Source organism: Sylvia atricapilla, chromosome 10, assembly GCF_009819655.1.
Source record: "Sylvia atricapilla isolate bSylAtr1 chromosome 10, bSylAtr1.pri, whole genome shotgun sequence".
NCBI classification, from domain to species: Eukaryota; Metazoa; Chordata; class Aves; order Passeriformes; family Sylviidae; genus Sylvia; species Sylvia atricapilla.
The window spans coordinates 10,841,726-10,868,349 of NC_089149.1; the positions used below are offsets into that span (position 1 = coordinate 10,841,726).

The window sequence follows — 26,624 nt, forward strand, 5'->3', positions numbered from 1 at the left end:
CGCAGGTGGGGATTGCCCAGCACCTGGGAAATCCAGACTGGGCAGTGGAAAGTGCACACACACAGGGTGTGAAGTTGAGGGGAGCTGCTGTTCTGTATCCAAGATGCCAGCTGATGTTTGTCCTCCCCTCTCTCCCCAGTGGGCAGGTGTTGGGGCGCCGATGTTTCGAAGCCCGTATTTGTGCTTGCCCGGGCAGAGACCGCAAGGCCGATGAGGACAGCATCCGCAAGCAGCAAGTGTCCGACAGCACAAAGAATGGTGACGGTACGAAGCGCCGTAAGTAGCTGGCAGAGCTGGGCAGATGGCACGTGGGTGCTTGTGCCACAGGGACAGAGTGGTGCTGTGCATGGGCTTGGAGGCAGGAGGGCGGTAGATGTCTGTTCTCCCAGGGTGAATCAGCCTAAAAATTCACAAAGCAGTGTTTGACAGTCTGGGTTAGTGGGCTCCCTTGCAGCATCGCTGGTGTTAGATTAGCCCTGCCAGCGGTGGGTGGACGGGGTGTTTATTTGCCACCTCCCAATTGTATGTCTGGATCTCTAACCTTTTGAACCTTTACTGCTTGTTTGGGGTCATGCTGCTACTCTTTGCTTCATCTAGCCAGTGTTCTGTGCTGTGGCAGGTGTCTTCCAGCCACTGAGGCTGCACGCAAACCCTGCTGTGCATCAGGGGTGTCCTGGCAAGCGGCCTCTCTGTGCTCTGAAGAGAGCCAAGTCCTCACTGGACATGCAGGATGGAAATCCACCTTTGGCTTCCCCTGTACTCGGTGAAGGCAGCAGGCTGAACAGCAGGGCACAGGTTATGATGGGAGGCAGACTGGAGTGGGGCTTTGTTTTCTCAGTGAGTTCTGCTCTCTGCCAATGGTCTCACCTTCATGGATCACTGGTTCACCAACAGCTTGTGAGCCCTGCAATGCCAAAACTTTGTCACATTTCTGTAAAGAGCCAGTGCTTGTTCTAAGTGTGGCTTGCCAGAGTTTTGTCATACATCCAGCACTCCTTGGCTGGTGTGTTTTCTCAAGTGACATGGCCAGCCAGCATCTGCAGTGGTGTCTGTCTTATGGAGCCAGGAGCTGCAAGGACAGCTCTGGAGTGGCTCAGGCAGAGTTCCCTTCAGAGCACTACAGATCTGAGCTGGTCATGCATTTCATATATCTCTTTTGTGTCTCTCTTTTTGCCTTTTTCTTTGTATGCTCCTCCCCTCCTTCTCCCCTCCTTTATTTTTATTTTTTTTTTAATGGGATATCTTTGGGCTTTCTCTTCCAGCTTTTCGGCAAGGAACTCATGGCATACAGATGACATCTATCAAAAAAAGACGTTCCCCAGATGACGAGCTCTTGTACTTGCCAGTGAGTTCTCTCTATATTTTTACTTACCCTGTGTTTAGTATCTCCAATGGTGACTCAAGGCTCACCTAGACTTCAGAGAGAACTGAGGATGGGGCTGGAATGTGAAAGAATAATTTTTATTTTCTTTAATCCCATGAGTTGCAAATTTAAAATACATACTCCACAAAAAAAAAAATATTAAAAAAAACATTGTCTTTGAGATCTAACTAGGTTTCCTCCTCTGTCATTTCTGGGTCTGTGGCACATGACCTTTTCTAAAAAACTGGGTGTTGTCTTACTGATGGGTGGACGCTTATGTGGCTTTTATGTGTGTTGCAATTGTAATGCAGTGATGGAAGTGAAATAGGCTGTATTAAGTGCAGACTTGAAAAGGGCAAGAAATATCTCTAACTGGCCATTTAGCTCCTTCCTATGAGCCATGTTTAGTTGAATAAATTCACAAATCATGGTCTGCTTGGAGGAGAAAGGAGACCCAAACCCAGCTCCTAAATTAATGTACTGTCTTTTCTGAGGGCATGTAAGATTCAGCAGCAGATCTGCTTACATCTGAGGCAAGTAAACACATTTTCTGTCTAAATAGGTTGGATCAGAATGTTGCTTTTGGCTGGCATAGATTCACGCTGAGCCATATGACAACCCCAAGATGTTCATCAGCCTGCAGTGTGAGATTATCACTCATCAACATTATTTGCTGCACCTCTAGAACAAGGTTTAGCAGTTCTAGTGAGCACGGTGTATAAACAGAGTATTTGCATCCTGCTCTGGTTGTTTCCTTGACATTACCTAGAACTTTCTAAGGTGACTATCAATAAGGTCTGTAAATGCAGTCCTTTCAAGCTTTTCTTTCCCCCCCAACTCCCTTTCCTTTTCCTGTGATGCAGGTGAGGGGCCGGGAGACGTACGAAATGCTCCTGAAGATCAAAGAGTCCCTGGAGCTGATGCAGTACCTTCCCCAGCACACGATCGAGACCTACCGGCAGCAGCAGCAGCAGCAGCACCAGCACTTGCTCCAGAAGCAGTGAGTACCAGGGTGCCTGCAGTGTCAGTGCAGTGGGGAGAGAGGAGAGAGACACAGAAGGCTTCTGCACAGTTGTTCACAGGGACACGGTGCTCAGTTGAGGTCTGAGCAGTGGAACAAAGCAGTCCTCCTGCCCCAGGTGCATGTCCTGACTGCTTGCAAGGTCCCTCTCTAGTCTTTCATCCCACATATTTCAACTTTTGGCCTTAGAGGGTGAATGAGGATGGGCTCAGTGCCTTGTTTCTGACTTCCAGCCAGAGCCCCCAGCACAGTGAGGCAGAGAGATTGACAGCCTGTGGTCAGAAACCTGCTGTGTGTGCCCATCCCAGCTGGGGGGCACAGGCTGGGTGCACTCCTCTCCCATCGCTCCGTAGGAATGGCAGCCAACATGGAACCATCTCCACTGCCTTCTCCAGAGTACCCATCTGACCATCTTGCTAACAGTATATAGAGCTGGGACTCCACCAAGTGCTTGAGCCCCACTGCAGTGCTTCTCTCATGCACTGGAGGGTTGACGTCTCAGTGCTACAACAATACTACAAGTTGTTCAGCTATAAAACAGGCAGCTGAAAGTTGAGAGCAAAGTTGAAACACAAAAAATTTCCTTTGCGGCTGGTGGGCTCTTTAGAGAAAGATTCTGTACACGCTTTTAAAGTGTTGTCAAAACTGCACTTTGCCAGATGACTCTTGGCATTGCTCATGAGAAATTTTCCATCCTTTCTGAACTCAGGGCTGCACTGGGATGGCTCTGGGCACTCTAAGTGTGAGGAGGATGGGGAGAAGGAAGGCTGAATGGGTGTCTGGGTTTGCAGAGCTTTGCAGTCAGAGGCTTGGGCAGAGCATGACTTCCCAGACGGCCGTGAGCAGTGTCATTCATGGGCATTGCTTCACCTGCTGTCTCGGGTGACAGAGAGCAGCCCCGGGCTGTCGGTGGCTGCCAGCGGTAGTGCTTCGGATCTCCCGCGTTCCGCTGGGGAGCCTCGCGTCAGGAGGCTGCGGGTAGAACTCATTCCTCTGCAGAGGTTAGCATGGAGCCAAGGCACCACATAAGTCCCACTTGAGCCTGTAGGGATTTATTTCAGTGCCTTGGCCTTGTCTCAGGACTTCTGCAATACCACAGCTTTCTGCCAGATCTCTCTGCATGTGTTCACATTTCGACCTGTGTGTTTTTAGTGTCAGCTGGAGTCTTGTGGAGGTGTGAAAAAAAGCCTTCTGCCAAAACGTCTGGAGCATCCAGGGGCTCTGGACTCTTTTGGGGCACTTAAAATTCTCATTATTATTATTTACTTTTATCAGTCATCTGCACTGTTTGTATATAGTACAGCTTGTATTTACTAGCTCCTAGGCACTGTGGCCTCTGTGTGCTCTGCTGCTTGTCTTCAAAGCTTCACCGGAACCACAGCCATTTCAGCTGAGAAATGGTTTTGTAAGCAGAAATGGACAGCAGCAGATGACATCTTTCCCTTGGTGCTGAGAGTTGGCTTTGCCATAATTATTTTTTTCATTCTTTCTATATCAGTAGGATGGGTTCCTAGCAAATGAGGTTGGTATTTGTGTTGCCTCTAAGACCAGCAAGTAGGAGTCCAGCCATTTAATTTAATGAAACGTCTTTTGGCATGTCTCCTGGCACTTGTCCAAGTGTATACTCATTTTTCTCAGTTGCTGAGTGTGCTCAGATGCAGGGGAGAAAGATTAAGAGCTTTTAAGGGTGTCAGGAGTATGCAGAAAAATAACTTCTAGTGTTTGTCCAGAGCTGCTGCAGTTGTCTCTGCCAACAGCCTGCTTTCAAGCAGGGTCCTCTGTGCTGAAATGCATACTCAGGCAACAGTTTCTTAGGTGCACTTTGGATTTTGGTGCTTTTTCCTCAATAATCCATTGTATGACTTAGTATCTGAAGGAATCATGTTCAGGGCAAAGGGATATTTAGGCTGAAGAGACTCTTAAGATGCAATTGCATCCCAAAGAAGGAGCTTCAGGTCTCAGTGTGAGAATGGGGAGAGCAGCTGCTTTGTACAGAATGGTTTAGATAAGAGCAGCCTTGCAGGTGAGCAGGTTGCTGGGAGATGTCTTGCCAACTGCCTCCTTGTCAGACTGGCCCAAATTCAGGAGCACAGGGACTCCGTTTTGAATCTGTTCTGGCCTTTCACTTTGTATGCAGGGACGTACTTTAAAATGTTGGTCCCAGTTCACCTTTAGTTCAACAGACATGTGAAAAATGGGAGCTGGGAAAGTGCGTGTGCTGTGACCAAGGTGGAATGTGTTGGAAGCTGTTGGTCCCAGCAGGGCTCTGTGAGAATGGGGTGTTTGGAAGTTGCCTTTTACTCTTCCTTCTCGAAATGGAGCAGCATCCATGTGTGCTCCAGAGTCACACCTTGGTGGAGGAACTGCTGGACTCTTCAATTTATTTTTTGGGGCACTGCTTAACGTAGAAAAGCTATCTAGGGGTGTGGAAAGAGGTTTTCCTGTCACTACTACAACATGGAAAGCTGGAAAGCTTCATCTTTGAAGAGTAGTAAAAGCAAGGTTGAGATGATCATGGTGAAAGGTAGTTTTACAAGTATAAATGTCATCTTGGAAAACAACTGTATAATGCCTCTCGTGCACATGCAGACCAGCAGTGCATTTAACAGGCCAGCAGATGCAGCTGTCTGACTGTTATAGAATAGAAAGGACAAATCTGGTGACAATTAGAATTCTTGTGTGTCCCACTTGATGACCAAAATACTGCAATGCTCCACATTGTGCCAGACCACAATATTTCTCTGTCTCATCTCCTCTCTCTGCTTGCTCCTTTGTGCATGGTTTTCTCCTATTTACTGTTATGCCAAATACCTTCATGATCATAGGTGGGAAGTTGTTGGTTTTTTTTTAAATTCAGTTTCTATTCTTCCTTTTTCCTGGGACCCATACTTGAACTGCAGCACACACTTTTTTTTTTAAAGGGTTCATAGTCTGGTACCATTTGTGTAAAACAGATTTGCCAGATGATTATTGCTATGAGAGCTATCAGAGGTGGCTCATGCTTTGGGGAGGAAATGTTTCCTCATTACCCTGCTGTGAGATATGCTTACCATCAATGTTCTCAGGGAGCTACCAGTACAATATTTGAGGGTTTCACTAGAAAATACTTTTTTTGTGTGCTGAGTTTCACCCTGCTGAGCACTGTTTTCAGAACTATCTGTATTTCAGTTTCCTACAGCAGAGAATCACAGGATATTTCAAGCTGGAAGGGACCCATAAAGTTCATGGAGATCACCAAGCCCAACTCTTCTGATTGAAGAGTTTTCACAAAGTCTTCCAAAGGCTGCCAAGAAGAAGGCTCTTACATCCAGGTGGAATCTTGTACCCCAGCAAACATTTCTTTCCTATCAGCAGGGCTGCAGCTACAAGCCCACTGGCTGTCTTTCAGTCTAGTGAGCAGCACTACCCATAATCCAAAAGAGAAGGGATTACTCTCATTAGTGAGCTGTGACAGAACTGAACTATCCAATGCCTGGAGTGCTCCAGCTGAGCTGTGAGCTGCAAGGATCCCAGTGCTTGCTGTTGTGGGAAGGGGGCTGCTGGGGAAGGTGTTCTTTGTACCTCTACCTTACTAATCTGGCTTTTGGTGTGAAAGCTAATAGTGGATTTTTGCATGATCTGGTTTGGTTTTGTATTGCCATGCTTGCATGTGAACTCCAGGCACCTGGATAGTGTTCTCACTGCGGAATGGCCAAGATAAAGGGAACCAAGCAGGAGTGCTGTGTGGGCTCTGAGGATATGGTGCCCTCTGCATCAGCTGGTGGCCCCTCTCAGCTTTTCAAAAGGGAGTAGTTGAGCTGTAGTCAGTATGGCCAATGGGCATTGTTCTCCCTCTCTAGCACCAGCTTGTGGTTTTGAAGTGATTGTAGAAGTGGACTCAATGGAAGCTGGTACTCCTTTTGCCTTTTGGTCGAATGCTTTTGTTCTTCCTGTATTTGTTACTGGAAACATTATCGGAGCCTTATTTGTACCCATGAGACTAGGACAGATTTCAGATCAGCTTTCCCTATCAACTGGTTGTTTTCCTTTCCTTGCCAAGCACTCACTTGTGCCTGGGGCTTTCCAGCTTCCTATATCTCCCTGTTACATACCCTCACTGCAGGTGCTAAGACATCTGATTTTTCCCTCTTTGAAAGCCCATACTGTGATCATGAAGGTGGAAAGTGACTGTTTCTCTCTTGGTGGCTGGCAAAGGGTCCTGTACATTCATCTTTTTCTTTTCTCTGGTTCCTTCTTTACAGTCTCCTTTCGGCCTGCTTCAGGAGTGAACTCACGGACTCAAGGAGAGACCCTCCCAAACAGACCGATGCCATCCTAAAACATTCCAGCCCCCCAAACCCATCAATATATCCATAAACCAAGCTGGCAGGGTCACTTTGCCCAGCTGGCAGGACTAGGAACAGTGGGGCAAATACACAGCCTGATAGCAGCAGAGTGAATAGTGAGAGTAAACTTCTGAAGGGACTCAAACTTGGCAAAAACAACAGACACTTCTACAGACCTCTTAGCTGTAGCCCATAGCGTTGCGAGGTCGGGAACCACGATGTCTCTGTCTTGGTGTAACATTTTTTTCCCTGTTTTTGTAATACGTTCATACTCTTCTTACTTCTGTATTTGTGAAACTGGGCAGGGTTTCTCTGAGCAGGTCTCAATTTTAAAATGCCTTTTGTCTTGTTTAAGTTAAAAAAATGTGTCCATGGACTAGGGGGGATGGAAGCAGAGGATATGTGTTTAAATGGTCTGTGATAGTCAGTTTGGCCTGTTTCAGTGCTGGTCATGCACTCATAGTGTAAGTAGCTGATGTATTTGTACTGCTGGACAGGGAGAGGTAATAATTATGTGAACTGGCATTGCTAAGAAATCAAATTTTTTTTTCTGTAGAAATGACCTCAACATCATGAGTTTCCACTTACTTCCAACCTTAAAGGGTCTGATGTAAGGTACATCAAAATTGTAAGGAAGGCCATATGACTTTGACTTTGCACCAGCACTGTTGACATTCATTCAGCTTTACTGAACTTAGAGAGTTCCTCCCAACTCTGTGGGCTCGATCGTAGTGGTGGGCTGAAATGCACAAGTTGAACATGTCATAGAGTTGTAGCAATACCATGTGCCCAGTGTCCCTGTCCCTTTGCAGCTCAGGATGTAGAGGGTAGAGTGTCCAAAAATCCCTGGTGCCCTACCTGTGAAAAAGGGTTGGAGCTTGCTCTTTTCTTTACAGATGCTCAGAAGTTACTAGATGTGGCCGTAGCATTTTCATCAACCCTCCTGTCTTTTGCCCCTTCTCTCCAGGCCTCATAGTTCAAAGGAAAGCAGTGCCATCACATGCTGCACTTGACTCAGCCAAGCGGCCTCAGGTTGTGTCCACCTTGCCCATTAGTCCTGCAGCCAGAGGGTCTTTGTGTCCATGAAGTGCATCTGGGTTTAGCAACTCCTGCACAGAAGACTCTTTCTCAGCAAGGACTTGTAAATTCTCACCCTGCTTTTATCAAACTCCATCTCTGAAAGCTGTTAATATTGGCCTTGGCTAGGAGGTCAAGCCCAGACTGTCACAAAAGAGGAACAATCAACAGGCAAATGCCATGCCATGGAGTAAAGCTGGCCACATTGAGCATGGCACTAGATGTGGATACTTCCAGTGAGGGAGGAGGGATTTGAGAGTGGACATTTTGCCCACTGAGAGGTTCTCAAACATCTTTACATGAACAGCAGCCCCTGATGCTGGGAGAGAAGGGTTCTTCAACCCACACTCTCAGGCATTGTTTCTGAGGAACCCTCCAATGTTCACAGCAGCAAGACACAGAAATGTGAGGAATGTACTGAAGGTACAGCAGGAACAGTGGCTGAGGAGCAGAGATTTGTTGCAAATGCCAGTGATCAGCAGCTCCTGAGGAGCTCAGGAGGCTGTATAAATCTTGCTGGGGACCTGTGTGCCCTGCAGTGTAGTCTGCTGGATTCATTTAGGGCCGATGATACACAGCTCTGACCAACTTGAGGTTAGGCAATGTGAAGAGAAGGTGCCTCCCAAAGGAGCAGGCCTCCTGGCCACCCACCAAGGAAAAAAAGCCTGGTGGAGTCAGGGAAGATGCTTGTCTCTCACCAGCACATCATCTGCTTCCAGGCAGCAGAGCAGGGATCTGAGCAGGTGATGACCCTTTGGGAGCCATATCCCATCTCTGCTATCTCCAATGTCTTAGCAAGATTTGCTCTACCACAGTAGTGTGGAGGAGGACTGATAGAAAAGAGCCCCCCCAACTGGGATTAAGTATATAAATAACAGCTAATTAAACACCAGCAGTGCCTGTTTCATACAGTTGCAGCTCTACTGTTGTTCCTTGTATAAAGCTAATCAAAATCAAGTGCCTTGTTACCTTGCCTGGAAATTCCAAAAAGTTCTTTGAGATCACAAAACCGGTCACTATTGTTCTGTGCCTTTTTATTCGGGAAAAGAAAGGCAGTGTGATTCCTTTCCCTGTGAGAGTTGGGAACCTGAACTGTAAATGCAGCCCAGACATAGTATTATGTTTGGCACTGCTTTCTGTTCTTCCAGTGAAGGTTTATTCCTGGATTTTTGCATTGTCTGCTTCTGGATGGCAATATGGAAGTTCTGTGGCAGGGGAATACTGATCTGTATCTAGAGCACTGCTCCTGGGCCTGTCCACCAGCAAGTTTGAGGAGGCAGCCCGCCAGAAGATAGAAGGATTCCACAGCCTGCGCTGGAAGGTTCCAGTTAATCATTTGGTGTGGTGTCTAGGAAATGCCTTGTACTGTAAAGGGCAATACAACATCTCAGACTTCTACTAAACAAGAATGTAAATTATTTGGGTCCTGCTGTTTTCTGGAAAGCTTTTCTGATTTGTCCCACTTGGCTACAAGAGGTGATGATTGTGATGCTGATCTTAGTGGTGACTTGATTTGCTTTCCAACTACCAGGTGGTTATATTAGAAGGTGCTACTCTTTTTTTCTTTTATCAAATGTCTGGAGCTGAAAGCAATTTGAGTTGCTTTGTAGTCTGTCCTCTGCAGATAAAATGAAAACTTTTTTCCCAGCTCTTTTCATTGCTGCTTTGCCATCTCTGTGTCTTCAGGAATGTAAGTCTTTTCCTCTCAAGGAATAACCAAGTGGACTAATTGGGCCTTATCGGGTAGTCAGGTTGTATCAGTCTGTGTCAACTATTTGATATATATCCACTCCCTTTATTACAGCTCCATTCCCTGGAGAGCAGATTGCATCCTGCCTTGAGAAATTCCCGTACCTGAAATCTAAGGGGAGTCATTGTTGCCACCCCTGTCCCTGTGCTGCAGTTCCTGTCTGCCCAGTAATTACTGGAACTCCTCCTTTCTGTGCTCCCAGTGAGGTACCAAGCCTTCAAACCACTGGAGTGATTAAAAAGATGCACTGTTGTTTGCTTTATAGTAGCAGCAGTTTGGGATGTGGGGAGCAAGGGCATCCCTCTGCTTTGTAGTGTCCTGCTGCTTCATGGGCTTTCAAAGCAGATGAATGAGACCAAACCTCATCTGTGTCACCTGTGTGCCTTTATTAGACTAGATCAGTGACACTCCAGTGTGATGCAGCCCTGTGGGAAAGCTTGCCTTAAAAATCATTGTCCATGAGCACACTGGCTGTGTGTGAACCTGGGATGTGATCCTTGATGTGGCTTCTGAAAGGGAGGGCAGACAGAACTGGACAGCTCTGATTCTACTTGAGTGTCCCTGCACTGACTGCCTCTGGGTCTGCAGGGACAGTGAACTGTGGGCACAGGGTGAAATCTTTAACTCTGAGCCTGAACTGCCCAATTGCATTTAATTGACCCTTTGATGTCATTTAAGGCTGTGTGCTCCTCTAGCCCTCAAGGACTCTGATCTGCTCAATCAAGTATTTGGTCTGTCCCAGCAGTTTGATGCCTCTGGTGAAGGGCTGGTATCCAGTGAGCTGGGAAAATGCAGAGTTATATGAGGTAGCCTGTGAACTGAACTTTGTTCATATATGGGACAAGGAAGTTCCTTCCTGACCTCTTGAGATGATCAGTATATGCCTTGAAGCATGAGAGACTGATTGCCCTCATATGAGCTTGCATAACTACAAATGTTATTTGCTAAATAATTACATAGCCTCTTGAAGAGAGAAAACTCAGTTGCAGAATGTGACTCAGTCAGTGCCTTTTGTATCAGGCTCTTCCAAGGAGCATAATAGTCTCTTAATTGAAGTCTTTATACCTTGATATTAAAATGCATTTCATTGGCATTGATATCAAAGAAATGTTAATGCTCTGACTTCTAATCTTTCTTGAGACTTCATAACTACAATTTGAATTAAAATCACTGTGCATGACATTCTTATATCTGTTTTAAAAAACTGGGGGGAAAAAAGCAATATATTTTAAATGGCTCCTCAAACATCATGTAGTCCTTGTGCTTAATACCAAAAATGTTTTCTTGTGTTTCTAAGGCTCTTGCTATATTGATGTGTGACATTAATTTTCAATAAAATTTTGCATCTTGGTTTATCTTGCGACTTCTCTTTGGCTAGATGGCTTTCAGTAGGCCTTTTAAACATCTGCTCATGTGATGGGATAGCTTAGTTGAAACTAGTGTGGGTACAAAGAAAGATGCTTTTGTTTTCTGTTTTATTCCCTTGAACTTTATTGTGTTAGTCTTGGCTCTTAAGAGTATGAATGAGACAAGAGTGGAGTCCCTAAGCTATATGTTAAAGTATACATTTGTTTTCTAAAGTTTTGGGTTGGCTTGCGTTTGATTGTTTTTTGTTTTTCTTTTACCGCCAAAGTATTTTGTAGTCTCCTAATTAGCTCTGCTGAGATCACTATTGGTGGTGGAGAGGGCAAAGATGTGCCCACTGCTGACCTCAAACAATGCAACTCAGTGTCTTTTGGGAAGCCTTTGTTGATTTGATTTGGAATTTTGCTGTGTTCATTGACCTCCTTACTTGCAGGTCATGCAGATTTTGCCATGAGAGACCCTTCAGGTGTGTATTAATTTCACCTGAAGTTAAGATAAGTGCCTGAACCCATGAAGTAGAAATATTCACTGGTTCTAAATCCAGAAGCCTTTTATACCCTTTTAGGCTAAGGGCCGTGTCAACTTGAATTTCATGGCTGGCCTTAACTTTCATAATTGGGGAATTGAAATCTCAGATCTGAATCATTCCCTTCACTCTGAAAAGCTGGGTCTGAACTTCAGGGCTTGGTTTCACTTCCCCTTGGGAGTTGCAGCCATTGTTAATATTAATTTGTGAAGCTTCTTGTGCTTTCCACTTCCTTGAGTCTGTGAAGTTTTCTGGATCTTAAACTGCATCTTCGCTGCCAAAGGACAGTTCACACCCTTCTGTACCTCCTATAATTGTGTAATTAGGTAACATTTCTTCAGGGCCTTAGATACTCTAGCCTGTTAGCATAGATGTTTTCTCCACCCAACACTGCTAGTCTTGAAAGTGCAGGAAGCTGGAGACAATGTAATTGTATGGAACTTGACCTTGAGTGCTGAAGGTTTTAATAAATTGTCTAGGAATAAGCCTTTTTTTTTTTTTCCTTTTACACTTTGCTTATTTGGAGTAATAATTATTCTATTTGCATAGAAGAAAAGCCAGTTCCCAGGGATTGGTGTAACCAGTTATACCCAGATGGGAACAAGTTTCCCAGTGGGAAATCAGATGGGAATATGCCCTTGGACACTCACCATGGGGTCAGTGTGATATGAGTGCCAGGCTCTGTGGCAAGCTTGGTGATCTCTGCAGGGTGATCATGGCTTGAGGGTGCTTGTGCCTGGGAGAGCAGGCACATTTCCCAAATCTTTGCTCAGTCCAACAAATGCCCCTGATGTCAAAAAGAGAAAAACCTGCTCCCTTGTGGTATGGCAGGGCTGTGCCAGTTGTGCTGTTGGATGGGCTCTAATGATAATTTTCTGTGTATCCCACATAAGACCCCACTCCAGATGGGATTCCACAGCCGTAACTGGATCTGGGAGCTGGGCTGCCGTTCAGAAGCAGCCCAGTCTTGGCAGGCTGGATCACTTCCATGGCAGGATTGCAGCAGGGATCTCTGGCAAGCCTGTCTGGCCCACTCCTCAAATATGCTGGATGGACTTGAGGGAGGCTAGTGCTATTGTCGAGTGCTAGCAGGAACCTGATCCTCTTTGCAAGCAGCCCACAGAATTTGGATACCAGGTTTGCACTAGGAAAAGCTGCCTGTCAACATCCCAGGCAGCTCTGACCACCTCAGTAGTGGTCCCTGGAATGGTGCTTGGAATCTCTCTTGAGCAAGGAGCCTCTGGCTGTTACATATGAACCTGGTTATATGAATTACTAGGAATTCTTGAAAAAAAACAAGGTGATAAGCATGACCCAATCTGAAAATTATTTCCATAGTCAGGTTTCAGGGGCATTTAGGATGGTTTGAGATGGTTTCCTCGGTTCTCATTCCTATAAAAAAGTCTTTGACCACAAGGAGAGTTTAACTTAAAAATACTCTGCGGATCTTGACAGATATTTGCTGGCTTTCCATATAGTCTTTTCAACTGAAAAACCTGCATAGATGCTTCTCCTTAAATAAAAAGTTTCAGCCAGAAGTTAAGCTTTCCTTTTTTTGGTACTTTGCTTTTTTTAAGTGCTGAAAATATCTGGGAAACCTATTATTTCCTGCTGATTCATTCTCCAGTGATCTTTATCTGTGATGCTCCTGCAGTGTCAGTGATTTCACTGGCCGTGTAGCCTCTTGGGTGCACACTCTCAACAACCAACTGCTGTGATCCCTGTCCTAATATCTCCTTGGTTTGCAGGACCTCCATGCAGTCACAGTCCTCCTATGGCTCCAACTCTCCACCACTCAGCAAAATGAACAGCATGAACAAGCTGCCCTCGGTCAGCCAGCTCATCAACCCCCAGCAGCGCAATGCCCTGACCCCAACCACCATCCCCGACAGCATGGGAACCAACAGTAAGAAACTCTTATTCCTCCTTCTCCTGTTCCCTGCCTGCTTCCTGCTAGTCTGGACAAGGAGACTTGGCATCTCCACGTGGCTGGTGTTAACCTGGAGAGCCTGGAGTCATTCGCTGTAAATCTACGGAGCCAAATGAATATTGCTCACTGGTGTGCCACGGGGCAAGGCTTCAGCATCCTGCTCAGAGCCTCACAGGGTGAACAGAGCTGCTTCTTGCTGCAGATCTAGCTGGCTGCACTGTCCTCTGGCTTTCGAGACTTGTTTCTTCTTCCTTTCCCAGCAGAGGAGATGCAAACGTTGGCAACATTTTTTTTTCCCTCAGTTCAATTAAGATAGTTCTTAATTTCAAAAGAAGCATGTCACAGTTCTGTTCCTCCTGGCTGCTGCTGTGTGCTCAGCAGCCCTGTAAATCCAGGATGACAGACATGGTTGTGGGGGATGAGTTTTGTTGGGGCTTTTTTGGTTTGTGTTTTGTTTTTTTAATTTATTTCAAAACAGCTGGACTCTTGCCCACACCTGTTGCTGAGCCCCTTCTGGTGCTCTTGCCGTCTCTGAAAACAAAGCTGTTTGGCTGCTGTATTAGGTTACTCTGCTGGCTCTGTCCTGCTCCTCTCCTGTGGCAGGACAAGCCAAGGTTTCTATCCAGGCTGTCTGGGAGGGAAGGTGACGTGAGGGTGGCACTTTCTCCTGTAAGGGGAGAGCTCCAGAAGGACTGTGTATCATCTGGTCCTTACCCCTGCCTGAAACTTCCCATGAGCTCACCCTGTGCAGGGTTTTGCAGGGAATTTTGGGCTGCTTCACCTGTGGGTGCTGTCCTTGGGTGTCATGCTGGGGGCGAAGCCGGGGTCTGGGCGTGCCTGGGTAACAGTGTGCTCCTCCTTCTTCTCTCCTGCAGTTCCCATGATGGGCACCCACATGGCCATGACCGGTGACATGAATGGCCTCAGCCCCACACAGGCGCTGCCTCCTCCCCTCTCCATGCCTTCAACGTCCCACTGCACCCCCCCTCCTCCATACCCCTCAGACTGCAGCATCGTCAGGTGAGCGGGGCACGCTGCCCCACGCTGCCCACACCACGGGAGCAGAGCCCTGGGGCAGGAGCCTCAATGGTCCTGCAGCTCCGGATCCCACGGGGCCCTTGGCAGCCCCGAGGCTGGCACCCTCTGGGCATTGAGCCTCAAATCCCCACCTCTGAGCAGCTGAGAGAAACAGGGACGTTAGGACTGCAAAAAAGCTGAGGGATGCAGCATCTGTTGGTCTGGTGGAGTTTGAGGGTGCCAGGCTGTCTTGCAAACATTTCTTGGTTTTCTTTTTTCCCCTCTGGCCACTTGACAAGCCATGGCTGGGGTCAGAAGCCCCTCTGCCCTTTGTGAGGTCAAACCAGTTGAAAGATGCTGCCTATACATGAGGAATCCTTTTCACTTAGGGAAGAATGTGCTGATTTGGCAGTGCATGATGTGTCTGAGCCCTAGACCCCACGCCTTGCTGAAGCCCTCTGTGCATGTATGGGGCTGCCATGGGCTCAGCCACCTTCTGGGTGACGTGACCTGGCAGGAGGGTCTGTGTGAGCCCTCCTACCTCAAGACCCAGGCTGTGCAGCACCAGCTCTTGACTAAGGCAGGATGCTGCCATGAGGGCTGTCTGCTGGTGTTGAGCTGAAGGACTCCCTCATTTGTTTGATGTGGCAGCATTGTGGCTTGCTGGCCTGGGATGTCTTGGACGAGGTCAAGCCAAGGGTGAAAGCTTTGTTTCCTGTTGCTGCAGATTGGCTGAGTGTTTGGTTTTTCTGTGGTTTGGGCTGTTGCAGCCAGGGTGATCCTATTTTCTCTCTCCTTCCTTCCTTCCTCCTCTGCAGCTTCTTAGCGAGGTTGGGCTGCTCATCCTGTGTGGATTATTTCACGACCCAGGGGCTGACCACCATCTATCAGATTGAGCATTACTCCATGGATGTAAGTAACTCCTCACCATTTCCTTTGTTTGCACTCTTGGCCCTGCTTTAGGAACAGGTCAGAAATCAGACTCAGTATACTTTCATTTTTACCTGATTAGTTTGATTAAAGGCTGTTGCACATAGAGAAGAGATGTTGTGAGGTGAAGAGAGGCTGGACTTGGGGCCAGCACTGTAACTGTCTTGCCTGGCACAGAGGAGTGTCTCCCCTTCCCCACCTCTGTCTGTCTGAGCCCCCGAAGTGGCCCCAGCCCACGCGCCTGTAAATTCTGCAAGGCTCGGTTTCAGTTTACACCTCACTCCCCTGCAGACAAGTAGGCTCTCCAGAAGTGGTCTGCATTTTCCCCTCCCTGCTTCTGTTTTCTGGCCTTAGCTTAATCATCTTCCCTTGCCACTAGCATCTCATCCCTGTTTGTTTTCCCTTTTTTACTCTTGCATGGCTTTAGCTGCAGGATTGCTGCTTCCTCTCTGGGGCCATTGCTCTCTTCTGAGCTGGCTGTCCCATATTTTTCTCCTGAGACTTTGGGAGACTGTGGTGCTTTTGCTCCCTAGCATGGGCTGCCTTCTTTCTGCTGCTGCTCTAATTAGAAAAGCTGACCCAAATTAACTGAAGTTGGTTATTAATTTTTTCAGAAGCTGATACCGTTTGTCCCAGAGTTTAGGTAATGCAACCCTCAGGTTTTGCACCAGAAATGATGGGACCTCAAAGTACAAGTTTTCTGAGGCTATGTTAATAAATTTGGTTATGTTAAAGTAATTAAGAGAGTTCCTGTAGAGTCACACCCAGAGCTCCAAATACTGGAGCTCAGGCTTGGACTCTAAAACCCTTTTGCAGGCTTTGAAATAAACATGGAAATTTTCAAAGCCGTTGACCTTCAGCAGCCCAGCATCCCCCACCACTGACAGCCAGCAGATCTCTCTGAGGTTGCCGTGGAGGTCTTGCAGGCTAGTTAAGCTTCTAGCTTTAGGTGACCACGTCTTATGCATGAACAAGTGTTCTGTGCAACTTAAAGATGGACTTTGTGCCTTTGCTGCCCCGTGGCCACGCGTGCCTGTTTCAGAGTGAACCACCCCTTCCAGGAGCTGTGGTTTGTCTTCTGCTGTGCATCGTGGCCACCTGGGTTTTAGCAGCTTTGGTGGTTCTTGGTGGCCCAGAGACTGTGTTCACTCCCAGAGCCCAGCTCTCCCCGGCATTCTCTTGCTAAGCCCCGCGCCTTGCCTTGCAGGATCTGGTGAGCCTCAAGATCCCGGAGCAGTTCCGCCACGCCATCTGGAAGGGCATCCTGGACCACCGGCAGCTCCATGACTTCTCCTCCCCTCCCCACCTGCTGCGCACCCCCAGCGGCGCCTCCACGGTGAGCGTGGGCTCGAGCGAGACGCGCGGGGAGCGGGTGATCGACGCCGTGCGCTTCACGCTGCGCCAGACCATCTCCTTCCCACCGCGCGACGAGTGGAACGACTTCAACTTCGACATGGACGCCCGGCGCAACAAACAGCAGCGCATCAAAGAGGAGGGGGAGTGAGACCCGCGGGGCCCACCCTCCACCCCACCCCGGCCACGAACTGCTCAGCCCTTCGTTTGCCTTCCTTCTGCTTGGTACTGCACCCCCGGGCGGAGGGCGGAGGGAACCTTCTTGCTCACACTCCTGCTGGGGTCATGCCCTGGGTGCTGTCTAGGTCGTGCTCCTGGACTGCAGCCTCCACCACAGCTCTTGCAAGGGAGAGCTGAGCAAAGGGGGAAGGTGGGTGGTATTTCCTTGACAGCCGTTGACCTTCTTAAGAGGGCCAACTTGTTACTGAGTTTTCCTTTGGGGAGAGGGCTTCTTTCTTGACTTTTGAATCTTCACACACCTTTGTGGCTGCCCTGACCTGCAAACATGTTTCTCTCACCCAGCGATCCCACTTTGAAAAGCAGGAAGGTTAAAATAAAATTCTAAAAAGCAAAAAAAAAACCAAAAAAAAACAACCAAAAACAACCCAACCAACCAAATCTACCCCGACAACAAAACCAAATGCAAAAAACCCAAAACGACCCAACTCTGAAGTGACAGTTTATCTGAAAAATAAATGGGAATCAGTCTGCTGAGCGTTGCACTTAAACAGCCTCTTCCCATGGAGCTGAGTGTTCTGTTCATGTGTAATATTCTCCAGCGGAGACAGCACATGCACTTTGCTGGGCAGGCCAGCACTCACAGCACCTGCATCCTACTTTTTCCTTTTCCCTTGCCTTCTCTGGAAAAACCAAGCCTGCTGTCTTCTTGTTTTGGATATACATTCCTATGTATGTCCTGGTTTGCTCGTTTAAGGCTTGGAAGTGTAAATAAAGCGACTGGTCACTCTTGAATTCTGCCCTACCCAACCTTTTACTGTGCTATAATACTACTGACATTTAAGCTATAGAATTAGGCTTTGCCACACATGCAGCCTGGCTAGTTTAGCATAAGGATTTGCCCTCCAGTTAAATGGAGGAGTGAGAGGTGCACGTCGGTTTGTAGGGCTTCAGCTATCCTAAACTCAGACAACCTTTTGTTTAGACCATGCTAGATTACTTTACTTGGGAGGAAACCAGACTTGTCTTTAGATATATCTGTAATGGGTTGGAACCTCTTGTGTTTGTTGCTATAAGTTAAGTGACAAGCAACTAAAAGTGGATACTAAGAAAACAACCGCAAGCTGCCTTAAATCAAGGATCATTTCCTGGTTCTATGGGTGTTGTTACTTCAATAAGCCATGTTTACATGAGAAATTGATTTTTCTCTGGTTTTTTCATTACTGGTTCTACCACAGTTGTGCTCTGAGGCATTTCCTCTGACTGCCAGTGGTCCTGTGGACAAATAACTGAGCAATGTGTGTTTTCATGTTTTTGTTAGCCAAGGTACCGAGAACTCTAAGGCCTTAACTCAGAACAGCTGCTTTCAAGTTGGCTTGCTCTTTTTAACAGTAAGCCTGATATTTGGTGGGGGTTTTTTTGTTTTGTTTTGGTGGGGTTTTTTTGTTTGGTTTTTTTTTGTTTTATTTTTTTTTTTATTATTTTTTTGGCTGGGGGAAGATGAAAACAGCAGCTTAAATTACTTGTTATCCTACCTTGCTACAGCTGAATATTCCTGTCTCAATGCAGTGGCTGCTTGTGGGCCCTGCTCTGTGTCACGTATTTCATTTAAGTCCAATATGGTTAGCATCCTCCATCTGTCTGTTGTGCCAGATGTCTGATCTGTGCCTGATGCCAGGACTGTGTTGCATTCAAAGACTGCCTTTTGGTAGCTGTGCAAGCCTGTTTTGGTTAGCTGTAAATGGTAATGCCAGATGGCTACACTGTCAATTCTGTATATAAATATGTTTTTGTATGTGTAATTTTTTGTTTTCCTACTGCGTAACGTGACTGTTTTTATTTCCTCTTGGGTTACAAGGTCTTACAGAACAAGAATAAAATGTTGTTGTTTGTTTTTCTGTTTTTTAATTATTATTTTTATGCCGGAGACAACAAATCACTGGATGAATATATTTGTATTTTTCATACTGAGATTACTGTGTTACTTTGCAGTTGAGGGGGGAGCGAGCACGTTACTGAGAGCCTGTGGATTCATTTTATTTTGTAACACTTCAAAGAGCAGTGTCCTAGATTTCAAAGTATTTAACATGCTCAGTGTGAGAACTTACTATGTATCTTTTATTTTTTTTCTATATTGTACAAAAGAAGCGAGTCATTCTGCTCTTGACTTGATGCAATGATTAATTCAGCAGGGCAGTGTTAGTGTGGGGAAAATGTTAGTGCAGATACTTTACAAATCCCTGGAGGTGAATTAGGCTGTGCCCTTCTCACCTCTGAGGTTTTGCATCTCCATTGTTTAGTCCTTCTGAGCTGCTTCAGTATTGTGTACATACATTGATGCAAAAGACACTGTCATTTTTAGGATGTAGGGAGCTTCTGACTATAAAGGTTAATGCAGTTAATGCTGTGCCTGGAGTTGGTACAAGAACTTCAGTATCTATTTTTCAACTCAGAAGCGAGATGGAGCTTTTCTGCTGCATCACTAATGATTAAAATATATGCTGTGAAAACCTTTCTACTGTATGCCACTATGGAGCATAACTGGGATCTGCAAGAGAGTCTGAACTGCTGTAGCTTTTGCCCTCCCCTGTAGAGCTGTGATTTTGTTTTGATGCATCAAAGTGTTATGGCTTTACTGAGCTGAGAATCTGCCAGTGCTTGTAGCAATGACAGTGTTGCCTACACCAAGACCTCGATGTTTTGGAACACCTTGTTGTTGAAGTGAATGAAAATAAAAGCCAAAACTGAAAATTACACTGAATTCTGAAACAACTTCTTTTCCTCTCTGTGCGCCTTCTTGGTAATGTCCTCCTCTGGGCAGCTGGGGCAGTGTCACCTTTGCCCATGGGTGCAGTTCTCTGTCCCCACAGGATCTGTGTCTTGAGGGTGTGGTCCAAGGCGACATCACACATCCGTCTGCTGCTTTTCTGGCAGATGCAGCAGGTCAGCTCCGTAAGCCTCTTTCTGAGCTGTGAAGTCTTCAGCCTTTGGCAAGGCTCCTTTTTGCCCTTTCATCAGATTTCTTTATTTTGTTTCTGAGCAGGGCACCAGTTAGTGCCCCACATTCCATGTTCTGCGGGAGGGAGGGAGGGAGTGAGTGCTTGGAGCAGGCAGGGTCAGTACTGCCCTTTGACATCCACACTTGGGAAATAGCCTTACACCAAAGGCTTTGTGCATCACCCTATGCATCCTAGCAAAGCCATTTCCTTCTCCTTTGCATCTCAAATTTTCTTCCAACGATTTGAAGTAAGAAACAGCTCAGAGCTGGTGGGGTGGCTGTCCTGAAGGGGATGGGAGCAGCCTCCAGCAGCTGGGGCCTTCATTCTGTCCATGGGCCAGCACATTAACAGCCCAGCTTCTTCAGTGGTTTCTGACAGGGGCCCCGTGGCTGTCTTACAGTTTTTATGGGTTATGGCTGGGGGGAGGATGCTTAGGAACGGGGAGAGTGGAAAGAAAACCCCACAAAGATCTTAAAAGAAGAGGCCATCCCAACCTCCCTTAGGAGGTCATTTAATTGAGGTAGGGAATGCCTGCCTGATTTCTTTGGTTCTGATTACTGTTGCTTTTCCCATATGATTAGAGAAATAGTTGACTCCAGATACCAGTTTCCAGAGGTAACAGCACCCTGGTTGCACTCTGGCCAGTGGGAGTTGCCTAAATGTGGCATTAAAAATTAGTATATTGTTCTCAAAAGAGAGAACTGCTACTAGAACAGCTGTGAGAATTTGCTGTTTCAGTTGATGGATCCTGCACCTCTAGATGAGTGAATTGGATCACATAAAATTTTCAGTTTCCACTGAGCAGGTAGGCTTCAAATATTGCTGGTAATTTCTGACTGCTGTGACCCACTGCTGAAGTGAGGAACCTCTGCTTTACTTGGGTTACAGCAAGGGTTTCAGTGCTGAGGAATCCCAAGCTGCTGCTCTTCCTTTTGCCCTCCACCCATACCCGTTGGAATTTCACCTTTGGATATTGGGATGCTTTGTATACAAGCACGAAGTTTTCAGGGCAGGGATCCATTAGGAGCTTCCAGCTGTGTTTTCAAGCCTGGGTGGACCTCTGAAGATGTGCATGCCCTTCTCTGGTGTGAGTCCTAAGTGTGCTGAAGCTAGCAGTCCCCTGGAATGAAACTTACCCAGATACAACAAAGCTTGGCAAGTGTCCCAGTGGAGCCTGTGGAGGGTGTCTTGCTCATCATGTTCTTCCGGTCCCGTGTGCCTTAGCAAACCCCCTTCCTGATGGCAAAGCAGCTGCCTGTGCCATGGGGGAAGGATTGCAGGACCTGGCCTCCTACTCTGCCTCTTCCCAAGTTGTTTCTCCATGGGAAAAACCATGTGGGCAGCCCAGCCCTGCACCATGCCAGAGCTTGGGCTGTTTGCCCTTCTGATTTACTGAGCTGTGGAATGTGTACCTCTTGCCATTTGCTGGGTGGGGGTTAGCGGGGAGCCCTGCAGGGCTGCCCTGCCTGGCCCCTGTGGGCTGTGCCTGTGCCAGGGAGATTTGGCAAACATCTCTGTCTGCCTGCCAGGCTCCAGCTGGTGGTTTCTGGGTCCTGAGTTGTTTTGCCTCTCTGTGACCCATGGCAGAGTTGTCTTCCTGAGCAAAAGGTGGTGGCTGGAGTTATTTTTTATAATTGTTGATATTTGATACTGGCCATGAAGGTCAAATAAACAGGAAGGAAGCTAATCTTTATGCTCTGTTGGCAAGGGCTGGCTGTGGCTTTCTCCCAGCTTGCTTCCTTAAGATGAAGGAGCCAAAATTTTATTCAGAGGTGTACGATAGTTGTCCTTTGCTAAGATTTTCTATCCTGATCTGGGCCCCATAAACTATACACGCCCAACCTCTCCAACAGTATGTGGCTTTCTTCCCAGTGATCTTAGCATCAGCACTGTGAAACCAGGTGATTTTAGATTTGCTTGTAAGTGCGCTGCAACAGCAGTTAGTGTTAGTAGGTGCCTTTAATTCAGTGAGGAGTCAGAGCCCCTCTGCACCCCATCCATCTCCCTGTGGATGCTGCAGGGCTGCCCGCTGCAGCCTTGCCCTGCTGCTGGGTGAGCATTGCTCTGGACTTCCTTGGCTCAAACTGGTTAAAGTGGGGGTTTGGGGACTGTTTGGGGAATTAGCTGGTTTTGTTAAAATGTTCTGACTCCCTTGCAAACACTCCTAGTTCGTCTGTTTTATTCTTAGGAACATCAGCTCTGCCTCCATGAGATAAGCCAGGTGCCTGGGGCCACACGTGAGTGAAGGAAAGGCTTTCTGGGATTAGGGGGCAAGAGCTGCAGGAATTGGGACAGGATAAGGGGCCTGCAGCTACAGGTCCAGGGCATGGATGAGCACTGAGAGACCTCACTGAGGGTGGTATACAGTGGCTGCATACCTGTAGCATTGAATCCAAGGCCTGAAGGGTCCCTACTACACCTGAGGACATTGACTGTGCCTTGGTGACTGCAGTCACAGCAGTGCCATGCCCCACTTGCTCCCACAGCAATACCCCTAAGAGACCCATGGACAACTGGGTTTCAATTCAGGTGCTCCAAGGTAGTTTGGTGAGGGTCTCAGCACCACTCAGCTGACATTCTCACCACTGTTGCAGTGCACTGCCCTGTGCCTTTGTGGGCACAGCAGCCAGCGGGCTGTGCACTTTTGGCTGTGCCACTTCCCCGGATGATGGGGATACGTGCTCCAACAGAAGGTGTGTGCTTGCTGGCACGCTCAGCAATTACTCACCAGCAGCTGGGCTGATACCAACCATTACAGCATGCAAGGGAGATGCTTGCATTGTGTCTCCCAACAGCCTAGGGTAGGAGATTAGGCTCTCTGCATCATCAGCGGCAAGAAAGTCCCTGGGGACCCATTCAGAGCATATTAGATTCCCACTCTGAATCATCACTGCCCTGGAAGATGCAGCCTCGTTATTGCCTGCATAAAGGCCAAGGGAAGACTAAGCTTGTTTGTTAATATTTAGCAGAGTAGCTTTGTCTGTACAATCGGCTTCTCTGAGTTTCTGAAAGCTTGTGGCGGCACTGCGAGAGACGCCGCCAGGGCACAGCGGTGTGCAGCAAAGAAACTGCTGCGGGCTGAAGGGGAACATTGAAACAGATCAGCAGGCCTAGGGAAGAGATGGTGCTTTTCCTCTTCTGTTCAGCGGCCAGCAGTCTCAAAATGAGTGTCTTGGAGTATTCAAAAAAAAAAAAAAAAAGGGAGGGGGAGAGGGGGGAGAGGTCCAAACCTGTATTAAAAAAACCAAACCAAACAAAAACCAAACAAAAACCCACCCACCCCCCCAAAAAAACCCAAACAAACAAACAAAAAATAACCCCAAAAAAACCAAAAAACACCCCACAAACCCAAACAATTGATGATAATAATAATAATAATAATAATAATAAGGTGAGATCTGACTGCACAGAAGTCAGGACTCTCCCGTGCCCGTCGTCTCCCGCCGCGGGGGTTCCCTGTCGAGGGGATTTGCGGGACTAAAAAGGCACAAAAGTCACAAAAAGAGAGAGGGGAGCGCCCGAAGCGCCGCCGGGCAGCCACTGCCCCCTGGCGGTCCCGCGCGGCACCGCAGGCTGGGCTCCGGGCCCCGCGTGTCCCCCCGGCCGCCGCCGGAGCTCACAGCTCATAGCGCCGGGCTATCCACCCGCCCCTGCTCACCCCTGCACCCGCCTGCCACGGCGGCGGCTCCTGTTTGTGTATTCCATATGGGCGGTTACTTGTTGGTGCTCCAAAACAAATCTTCCTGCGGCTGCCTCTTGGGAAAGCTGCTGCCCTCCTGCCCTTTGCCGTGCGCACAGGGCATCCCGCAGTTGTGTCCATCCCAACCTAGAGCAGCGCAATCAGGAAATTCAGAAGATGAAGATCAAAACCCGTCAGCTGCCAAACCAGGAGAGATGACTGCTCTCGCCCCAGGCAGGCCTTAGGTGCAAGAAGCCTGAAGCTGTGCCCTCCGTTGGTGAACCTCCGCCCAGAGATGCCTGCAGAGCCAGAGCCTGCCCACCCCAGGAGGCACACTGGAGGCAGCACCCTGCGTGGGTGCCCCGTGCTGCAACACCCACAGCCAAAGGCAGCGTGCACCAGCCCCCGGGCTCCCAGCGCCCAGCGGGCCCTGCCCGAGGGCAGGAGGGGTGCTCCACCTTCCCTTCACGCACACACACAGAGCCCTGGCTGCAGAAGTTTTCCCTGCCAGAACGATACACATCGCTTCTTCCAGCTGAGAAAACACTTGCGGGGGTTTTGCAGAGAGGTCCCAGGGCAGCTCGGGCCGCCGGGGTGGGGAGCCCGGCCCCGGCCCCGTGTGTGAGCTGCCTGTGCCTCGCTTCCCCGGCGCGTCCTTCAGAGCTCGCCCTGGCACGTGTGGGTCCTGCTCTGGGGAGCCAAGTGTGAGAAGAGCCCCAGCGCTGGGCAGGCACCTGTGCACTCGGGGCTGTGCCATGGAGATGGTGTGCAGCTCCCAGGAGAGCTGGAGAGGATGGCAGGCACCCTGGCTGGCAGGTGGAGAAGGTGCTGTGCAGGCCGTCATGGGCAGTGCTCATGTGGGGCCACCTCTCAGCAAGGCAGCAAGTCACCCCCACTGCTCACCCCTGCCTCGGTCTCCACGTTCCAGCCCAGTTCTCCTGGCTGCGGTCACCACAATTTTCAAGCAGCCTGGGAAAAAAGTACTCATTTGCACTCAAAGGTGTGGGAGGGCTCTCAAGTGTGGACAGGGGTTTTTCAGGCACTTCTGTTCAGGTGTTCAGCATTCAGCCCAACCATCCTCCAGGCTTCACCTGCACTTCCCTTTGTCCCATCAGCAGCACCAACATAAAGCCGGGTAGAAGAAGGTTTGAAGGTGAAGATGTTGTGGTGGCCCCTTGGAAGGGATTTTCAGCTCTTTCCTAGAACAGTGAACTCTTGTAAAGTGCTTCCCAGTTTTTTAGGAGAAATTCTGATGTCCAGTTCTTCCTGAGATTCCTAAGTGAAACCCCAGGAAATCTGCTGACTTCTTCCTGTTTTCTTCCTGAGGTTGTTTTAATTTGTTGGCTGGTTCTTTTTTATTTTTGTTTTGTTTTCCCAGATCTCTTTGTGAGCCTCTGATTAATTCAGCTTCTGATTCCTTGGCAGCTGCCTCTGGAGACAGCACTGAAGATTTCCACACATGTGATCCATCTTCTTGGCTGCATAGCCCTCAGTGCTGGAATTGGGTAAGAAATCTTACAACAGACCCTAGTACACTGTAGCAGGGATGTTAGGAAATAAAATATTGCACAGTGCTGTGTGAAAAACTCTTTGATTAATTAAAGGCGTGGGCAGCTACACAATTGCATCAAATTATCCACGCGCCGTGGCAAAATGCGAGATAAAGGCATTGATTCCTTATTCCAAGGACACGGTCAAGCAGCCCTTGCTGAGCCTGCAGAGAGTTGGTGGCCTGAAGGCAAACAGGAGTATTCCATGGGGATGTTTTCCACAGAAACAGGAGGTAATGGATCACCTCCCCCAGGCTGTGCCTGGAAGGTGCTGCAGTGCCCTGTGTAAGAAGCCTGGCCCCAGAGCAGTGCCCAGTGCCCTCCTCTCAGGGCAGTATTTGGCCTCTCAAGGCTGATGCTGAGCAAACACCCAACCCTGAGCACTGGCCTGAGCCTCAAACCCACAACATCCTTTCAAAACCCTGAGCAGGGCTTCCCTTAGCTGGAGGAGCAGCCTGTGGTGGTTTCTGCCTGCCACTGAGGGTGATTTGCTCTCCTTAGAGTAAAGTTTTATTCCAGCTTTAAGTGACTGGGTAGCAATACAGTTGCTTCTATTATGGTTTATATTCTAGTTTTCCTGCTGCTTAATTAGTCGTTGAACAGGAGGGAGTCAGTTGTTTAGGAGCTATTAGCAGGCAGGATTGTGCTGTGCATTAGAGGTTTAGGGCTCACAGTAAAAACCCAGGTCCCAAAACCCCAGACTCGATTTTGCACAACTTCAACAGCTTACCCCAAACAAGAGATGGCTGAACGTGTCCCACTTGGCCCAGAACCTTATCATTTCACCCAAGGGTAAAATATTAGTGAGTAACCACTAAGCCAAGTACGTTACAGTCAGACCATGGGCAGCAGCTGTCTCAGATGATTTCAGCCTTGCCTCGGAGGTGAGGAAATTGGAGATGACTGAAAGCCCTGCCAGGGTTGCCAGCAGCTACACGAAGATGGGCAGGTGAGGAGGTGAAGGCATCCTGGATCCTACACAGGCAGTGACCAGCTGCTGTCTGAAGAGGCCCCAGGAACCAGAGAGCTGAATGAAATTGGAGTTTGTTTGTTGTTGTTTTTGTAGTAGTGCCCCCATGGCCAGGAAGCAGAACAGAGATGTTTCACAGGATATGAAGCCCATCCAGAGAATCTAGCTGGAAAGAAACTCGGTTTTCCCTAGAAGCTGCAAGTATTTAGAAGGAATTAGCAGGAGCCATGTCATTTCTTGGGAAGGGTGGAAGTGCTGGACGTGAGATGAAGTCTGAAGGCAGCAGGGGAGAACCCAAGGCAGTGCCTGGGGTGTGCAGCATATGGGGTGTACCCAGTACTATGCCGTGTTTACAGTAGGAGCAAATTGGGGTTGCAGCTCTTCCCCACAGCCTGGAGCACGGGCTACCCAGCAGGAGCTTCTGACCTGGAAATTTCCTTTAGCTGCTAGGCCCATCACAAGAGCAGCAGAGATGTTTGTTATCTTCTGTCTGGTGGCGCCAGCAGTTGAGCAAGAGGAGTGGGAGGCTGGCTGCTGGCTCCTGTATCCGTGCCATCAGGAGCTCCCACCTCATCCCGCCGGGTGGGGAGCT

At 48.2% G+C, this 26,624-nt stretch overlaps 1 protein-coding gene across 4 annotated transcripts in view; it reads left to right on the forward strand.

The window, feature by feature from the left end:
* The window catches only part of TP63 (tumor protein p63), a 99,682-nt gene extending 81,504 nt beyond the window's left edge, over positions 1-18,178 (forward strand). For 2 of the 4 annotated variants that reach the window (XM_066325977.1, XM_066325974.1), the window contains 7 exons: positions 140-276; positions 1,263-1,345; positions 2,227-2,363; positions 13,176-13,333; positions 14,233-14,377; positions 15,193-15,286; positions 16,512-18,178. In XM_066325977.1, the coding sequence (XP_066182074.1) occupies positions 140-276; positions 1,263-1,345; positions 2,227-2,363; positions 13,176-13,333; positions 14,233-14,377; positions 15,193-15,286; positions 16,512-16,808 (1,051 nt within the window). In that variant the 3' untranslated portion in view covers positions 16,809-18,178. Of the gene's footprint in view, positions 1-139; positions 277-1,262; positions 1,346-2,226; positions 2,364-6,625; positions 6,941-13,175; positions 13,334-14,232; positions 14,378-15,192; positions 15,287-16,511 lie in introns of those variants that run through there. The other 2 variants (XM_066325975.1, XM_066325976.1) reach the window with 2 other exon arrangements.
* Positions 18,179-26,624: the final 8,446 nt, after the last annotated feature.